Source organism: Podarcis vaucheri, assembly GCF_965113315.1.
Source record: "Podarcis vaucheri genome assembly, chromosome: 7".
Lineage (NCBI taxonomy): Eukaryota > Metazoa > Chordata > Lepidosauria > Squamata > Lacertidae > Podarcis > Podarcis vaucheri.
This window is the reverse complement of record NC_138765.1, coordinates 90804105-90811611: the sequence shown is the minus strand read 5'-3', so window position 1 is coordinate 90811611 and position 7507 is coordinate 90804105. Positions and strand designations below refer to the sequence as shown.

The 7507-nt window shown below is 43.0% G+C and overlaps 1 protein-coding gene across 1 annotated transcript; it reads right to left on the bottom strand.

The window, feature by feature from the left end:
• Nucleotides 1–1486: 1486 nt before the first annotated feature.
• On the bottom strand, nt 1487–7507 carry LOC309536466 (small serum protein 2-like). The gene is made up of 4 exons (XM_082230719.1): nt 7463–7507; nt 3750–3843; nt 2989–3118; nt 1487–1861 (listed from the first exon to the last, which is right to left on the bottom strand). The coding sequence occupies exons 1-4, from the start codon at nt 7490–7492 to the stop codon at nt 1756–1758; spliced, it is 360 nt and encodes a 119-aa protein (XP_082086845.1). The 5' UTR covers nt 7493–7507; the 3' UTR covers nt 1487–1755.

Sequence of the window (7507 nt, the reverse complement as noted above, 5' to 3'; positions counted from 1 at the left end):
ATTAATATAGGTTTTGATGTTAAGAAAACCTGCCATAAAGTCTATGATATGTGTGAAACACTGTTAGTTTCGATAGGTTATTTGGATTTTAAGTAATAAATTGTATGCCTAATTATGATCTCTCACAATAAAAATTGTTTTTTTCATTAATTTTTTGTAAAGTTACCATTCTCATAAAATTTACACTTTGTATCAAAGTGCCCCATCCAATGTATCAAAGTGCCCTGTAGGTGTAGCAGAATGATACAAAACTCATTTTTTTTTACTAAAGTCATTGAATTCTCGTTCTTCTAGCTATAATGGTTCTTTTGATTGCTATTATAATATTGATTAGTTATGCCATGCATAAAGCAAAAAAAACAAAAAAACAAAAACAAACCTCATTTTTGTTACATAAAATATGATATTGAATTTTTCTGCATCAATCTGCCCCACCTCACCCTATGTAGTGCTGGAGGAAGAAGGGCAGAATCCACCCACTTGCCAGTTTTGCAGTGCTGCCTGCCAGCCACATGGAGCTGCAGGCAGGCAGCTCCTTTTTTTCTTTTAAAAGTGTGTGTTGGGATGCGGAGCAGTGCAGGAATTGCCTGTAAATCATCTTGATCTATTCCCTGAATCTTCCAAGTCGCGCCCCCCCCCCTTGTATGGCCACCTAGTTCAGAGGCCTCATCAGCCCCATCCATGATCCACTTTTACCTGATTGTTCCCAAGCCATTGTTGTTGGGGGCAGTGCAGATGCTCTAGTTTAATCTTTATCAGAAATTAAATCGTCTTGATCTATTCCCTGAATCTTCCAAGTCGCGCCCCCCCCTTGTATGGGGAAGGGGGTTCCCAGTGTGGAGGCATCAGAATTGTTATAAACTTTTATAAACTTTCCCCAGATAATTCACGTTGTCTTGGGAGGCAGTAAAAAAGTATCATCAAGATCAGCAGCAGCAGCATTGTCACCATATTTCCCCCCATTTTTTTGGGGGGAGGGGAGGGCATGTATTTCAGAAGCATAGCACCACCTTTTCCTCCAGCAGGAATTGTTCCCCAATTGTTTGGGGAGGGGAATCAAAGTGCAAACCCAGAAATATTATTGTTGTCGACTCACCCCCCACAATGTCGACATAATCATATTTGTTTAAGTGAAGGAAGAGGGCCTCAAAGAACTATAAATCCACACCTGCACTTACCTGGGAGGTAGCAAAACTGAATTCAATGGGACTTACTTCTGAGTAGACATAACGAGGATGGGAGCCACAGATGGCTTTGTGATGGGCCATTTAGTCACTACATTAACTTTGCCTATTATTATTACTATTATTATTATTATTATTATTATTATTATTATTATTATTATTCCCCACCCATCTGGCTGGGTTGCCCCAGCTACTCTGGGCTGCTCCCAACACACACACAAACAGAATAAAATGTCAAACATTAATAATAACCATGTGATCCAATACAAAAAAGTCACAATAACTTTAAAATAAACAACATATCAAATTAAGCAATATTTAATAATCCATTGCCTGGTGTGCTCTGGTCCAATGGGGTCACGAAGAGATGGACATGACTAAACAACAACAACAACAATCCATTAGAATCTAAAAAGCTGCTGATAGCTGAGATAGGCATGTCCATCACTTTCATTATGATATGTACCAAATTCTGCAAGTAGTGATATCAAGCAAAGACAACAGATACACACCGAAATGCATATATGACTGATTTATTCAGATTCTCTTACATGAAAGGAATTTGTAAAGCTCAGAAACAGGGTTTGGAGGGGTCATCCAGTTTAGAGAACTCATATTCACATGTGTTTGGATTTAACACTGCTTTACATCCCGGAACATCAACAGTACCTCCGTATCTAAAAAGAAGAAGAACAATGTGTAAACTAAGGTTTCCCTGAGCTTATGGAGATCTTGTAGAGGAGCGCTCCTTTCTCCTGCTCACTTAGGACATGCCAAGAATGATTGGCACTACCTGGCAGAAGAGCAGTTTTGCAAGATGTTTGCTCGATCCAGGGAAAACCAATCCCTTGGAAAACATTTGCCCTGAGGCCAAATTCACCTGGGGAACCTAAGCTGAATGCACAAAGGACATGTCTTGCACAATATGCCATTGCTGTTGGCTTTTTGCAGTATGGTAGCGCTGCAGAGAGCTTGCTGGGGAGACCATGCATTAAAAAGAAAGGACTCAAAAATAACTTAAAGAAGGTTTTAATAAGAAAAACAAAAACTCCATTTACACTAAATACATCAACAAACCAGACCCAACCACCAACCCATCCCCCAGGGTAATGGGAGAGCTAGGTGCTGCTCCTTATATACTACACCCAGATGCTGACACACCTTAATCAAATACAACTCAGCAGCACCTGCTATGTTTCACAGCTGTAAAGCTGGGTCTCGTTATCTTGCTCTGGCCCTTGCTTTGGCCCCTTAAAGACATACACATGGAGTGGAACAATGATGAACCTTTACATTTAAAGAAACCATTCAGCAATTGCATGTTGCTGTACGATGACCCTCCACCCCCCACTATGTTTGCGGTGGTTGAGGGCAGCACCCATGCACAAAAAAAGGGTGTAGCAAAATGTTGTTGCGAAACCAAGAGGCCAGCCAGGAGGGAGACAGAAGGAGACAGGAAGGTGCAGGAAAGAGGAGGGGTCCTCTTCCATTGGGTGCATCGGGGTCCCTCTCCCCAGGACCAACTCCTGGATGGTCTCCGGATGAGAGGATCTGGGACTCAGGGAGATCCCAAAGTCCAAGCTTCCATGCAGCAAATGCCTGGTCAGCGGATGATTGGAAAGGCACTCTAGACATGCTCAATTTTATGCAACCTATCTTCAGATGTAAAGATTAATTGGGACACCCGTCTTCAGCTAATTCCGTCCCTGAATGTTTATTGAGCAGAAGGTCTTTCAGAGAGAACGGAGCAAAATAATTTGAAAGAGATTAATAGACCCAGTGCCATTCTGGGTATTTGGCCTACCTGGAACAGCAGTCCATTCCACTTTCACTACATGTGCATTCCATGCACTGCGCTGTATTCCACTTAGAGCCGAATGGATGCTTGCTCCCATCATATGGATCGGTACACTCAGTGGGCAGTACCGGCTGACCTAGGGAGAGAAATCCCATACATTTAACATCAATGCAATCAGAAACTGCTGCTCACCACAATGCAAAGACTGTGCAAGAGAAGCAAAGACTGTGCAAGAGAAGCACAAATTTTCCACTTGTCCAACTCCTGGGCATCTGTCTTGCTTATACTGCGGCCATGCAGTCTCCTGCTTGCGTCTGCAGACGATGGTTCCAAGCTTAAAACAGGGTGGGAGTGAAAGGGGTGCCCTGTGGATGGGGAATCTGGCCGTTTCAATTTCTATCAGTTATTATTATTATTACTATTTATATACCACTCTCAGGGCAGTTCACAACCTAAAAAACACAAAATACACAATAAAAGTAAGAGCTTAAGCAGGGACTCATCAATGAGAAGATGAGACGGGAGCAGCGTCAGGTCATTTTAGACTCTGAGCAGCATCACAACATCCGGAGAAGTGTAGATTTTGAAGGTAGCTGCACTTTGGTCTGTGTTCTGGTTCTGCAAGAGCAGATTTGGTAGGTGTATGCTAAAATATGAATGGGGTGCATTTCCCCCTCATCTCTAGTCAGGAACACATTTTCCAAACATTAAATAATTATTTGGCCATGAATAGGTTACATATTAACATTATGTTGCTGTTTACTTACCATCTTTAATCTCTGCTTTGTGCTCGCTGAACGTGCAGAATCCCTGACACAAGGCAAGTGTGAAAGACAAGGCAGTCAGGCTCCAGAGGATTTTCTGCAAATAGACACACACATACACACATCGTTCAGCATGATGCTATCATATATTTATATGTAGAACCTCTCGTTCTGTTTAAAAATGGATTCTAAACTAGTTTGGATTCAAACTAAATATGACATAATAGGCATCACTGAAACCTGGTGGGATAAGTCCCACGATTGGAATGTAATAATGGCGGGATACAATCTATTTCAGAGAAACAGACCAGACAAGAAAGGAGGAGGAGTGGCGTTATATGTCAGGGATGTGTATACCTGTGAAGAGATCCAAGATTTAGAACCTCAAAGCCAAAGTGAGAGCATTTGGGTCAAAATTAAGGGAGAGAAGAATAACAGAGACCTCATTGTGGGAGTTTACTATAGATCCCCAAGCCAAACGGAGGACATAGATGATGCCTTCCTGGAACAGATGGCCAAGCATGCAAAAGGAAGGGAGATAGTAGTAATGGGGGACTTCAATTACCCGGATATTTGTTGGACGTCAAACTCAGCCAAGAGCATAAGGTCAAACAGATTCCTCACTGGCCTTGCAGACAACTTCATTGTCCAGAAAGTGGGGGAAGCAACAAGAGGAACAGCCATTTTAGATCTGGTCCTAACCAATGTTGATGACCTGGTTAGTGGGGTAGATGTGGAAGGATCATTAGGCGCGAGTGATCATGCTCTTCTGAAGTTTACTATACAGCGGAAAGGAGCAGCCAAGCATACTAGGACTCAATTTCTTGACTTTAAGAAAGCCGACTTCATAAAACTTAGGGAAGTGCTGGGTGAGATCCCATGGACAGCAATACTAAAAGGAAAGGGAGTTCAAGATGGCTGGGAGTTTGTTAAGAGGGAGATAGTAAAAGCACAACGTCAGGCAATGCCAATGAGACGGAAACATGGAAGGTGCCTAAAGAAGCCAGGGTGGCTATCTAAAGAACTTTTAACTGAATTAAGATTAAAAAAGGATGTGTACAAAAAATGGAAAAGGGGGGAAACCACCAAAGAAGAATTCAAACAAATAGCCAGCACGTGTAGACACAAAGTCAGAAAAGCTAAAGCACAGAATGAACTCAGGCTTGCTAGAGAGGTTAAAAGCAACAAAAAAGGCTTTTATGGGTATGTTCGTAGCAAAAGGAAGAACAAAGAAACAGTGGGGTCACTCAGAGGAGAAGATGGTGAAATGCAAACAGGGGACACAGAAAGGGCTGAACTCCTCAATGCCTTCTTTGCCTCAGTCTTCTCCGATAAAGAAAACAATGCCCGACCTGAAGAATTTGGAGCAAATGATTCAGCAAAGGAAACACAGCCCAGAATAACTAAGGAGATAGTACAAGAATATTTGGCTAGTTTAGATGTATTCAAGTCTCCAGGGCCAGATGAACTGCATCCAAGAGTATTAAAAGAACTGGCAGATGTGATCTCAGAACCACTGGCAGTCATCTTTGAGAATTCCTGGAGAACAGGCGAAGTCCCGGCAGACTGGAGGAGGGCAAATGTTGTCCCTATTTTCAAAAAGGGGAAAAGAGAGGACCCAAATAATTACCGCCCAGTCAGTCTGACATCAATACCAGGGAAGATTCTGGAGCAGATCATTAAGCAAACAGTCTGTGAGCACCTAGAAAGGAATGATGTGATCACCAATAGTCAGCATGGATTTCTGAAAAATAAGTCATGTCAGACTAACCTGATCTCGTTTTTTGACAGAATTACAAGCCTGGTAGATGAAGGGAACGCAGTGGATGTAGCCTACCTTGATTTCAGCAAGGCATTTGACAAGGTGCCCCATGATATTCTTGTAAAGAAGCTGGTAAAATGCGGTCTTGACTATGCTACCACTCAGTGGATTTGTAACTGGCTGACTGACTGAACCCAAAGGGTGCTCATCAATGGTTCCTCTTCATCCTGGAGAAGAGTGACTAGTGGGGTGCCACAGGGTTCTGTCTTGGGCCCGGTCTTATTCAACATCTTTATCAACGACTTGGATGATGGACTCAAGGGCATCCTGATCAAATTTGCAGATGACACCAAACTGGGAGGGGTGGCTAACACCCCAGAGGACAGGATCACACTTCAAAACGACCTTGACAGATTAGAGAACTGGGCAAAAATAAACAAGATGAATTTTAACAGGGAGAAATGTAAAGTATTGCACTTGGGCAAAAAAAATGAGAGGCACAAATACAAGATGGGTGACACCTGGCTTGAGAGCAGTACATGTGAAAAGGATCTAGGAGTCTTGGTTGACCACAAACTTGACATGAGCCAACAGTGTGACGCGGCAGCTAAAAAAGCCAATGCAATTCTGGGCTGCATCAATAGGAGTAGAGCATCTAGATCAAGGGAAGTAATAGTGCCACTGTATTCTGCTCTGGTCAGACCACACCTGGAGTACTGTGTCCAGTTCTGGGCACCACAATTCAAGAAGGACACTGACAAACTGGAACGTGTCCAGAGGAGGGCAACCAAAATGGTCAAAGGCCTGGAAACGATGCCTTATGAGGAACGGCTAAGGGAGCTGGGCATGTTTAGCCTGGAGAAGAGGAGGTTAAGGGGTGATATGATAGCCATGTTCAAATATATAAAAGGATGTCACATAGAGGAGGGAGAAAGGTTGTTTTCTGCTGCTCCGGAGAAGCGGACACGGAGCAATGGATCCAAACTACAAGAAAGAAGATTCCACCTAAACATTAGGAAGAACTTCCTGACAGTAAGAGCTGTTCGACAGTGGAATTTGCTGCCAAGGAGTGTGGTGGAGTCTCCTCTTTTGGAGGTCTTTAAGCAGAGGCTTGACAACCATATGTCAGGAGTGCTCTGATGGTGTTTCCTGCTTGGCAGGGGGTTGGACTCGATGGCCCTTGTGGTCTCTTCCAACTCTATGATTCTATGATTCTATGATTCTATGTGACTAAATTTTACTCAGAGTAGAGCCACTGAAATTAATGTGCCAAAGTTAGTCTTGTCCATCAATTTCAATGGATCTACTCTGAGTATGATAAGCCTGGAGTCTGAGAAAGCCTCAGCAACTGAGATACTCAATCCTCATAATTCTGAATGCCTTTGCACACCCCCTTTCCACACCACAAATCTCCCTTTCCACCATTTAAACATAATCTAGATCAAAGAAAAAGTTGTGTGCCAACTGTCTCCAAAGCATTCCACTTACCATCTTGGTTTTTCAATGAGTTGCTGGCACACCCTTACTGGGAGGTGCAGGAAAGAGCTCTGGGGTCCCTCCTGTAAGTCTGTGGAGAATCCCATGCCCCCTTTTATACAAATGGGAAGGAGGAGGGGCAAAATGAGAGGGATGGAGGTCCTAACGGGGGAAGGAAATGCTTGCATCAGAAAGAAATATTTGCTTCTGCTGACAAAAATGTTTACAAGAACAGCTAGAAGAGTTCTACGTCTTCCGGAGATATTCATTGATAAGTTCAGACCAGAACCGGGAACAGGAAAATCACGTTAAATGTTATTAGACCAGGATAGTGTTGAGTTCTGCAAGAGATATGGCTCTAGATATTTGTCTTTACAGCCTCACCTCAAGAAGGATACTGTCAAAAAAGGCCAGCAAAATGAAAAAGGGGGTGAAGCAACTCCCCCAAGGAAAGATTGCAGCATCTGGGATTTCTTACCCTAGAGAAAAGGCAAGTAAGAGGTGACATGATACAGGCATATGA

Coding starts and splice junctions, on each gene's coding strand:
- LOC309536466 (XM_082230719.1), bottom strand. CDS start 7,492: ATGTCACCTCTTACTTGCCTTTTCTCTAGG. Junction 3,844..7,462: donor TTACTTGCCTTTTCTCTAGG/GTAAGAAATCCC, acceptor GTCTATTTGCAG/AAAATCCTCTGGAGCCTGAC. Junction 1,862..2,988: donor GGAATGGACTGCTGTTCCAG/GTAGGCCAAATA, acceptor TCTTCTTTTTAG/ATACGGAGGTACTGTTGATG.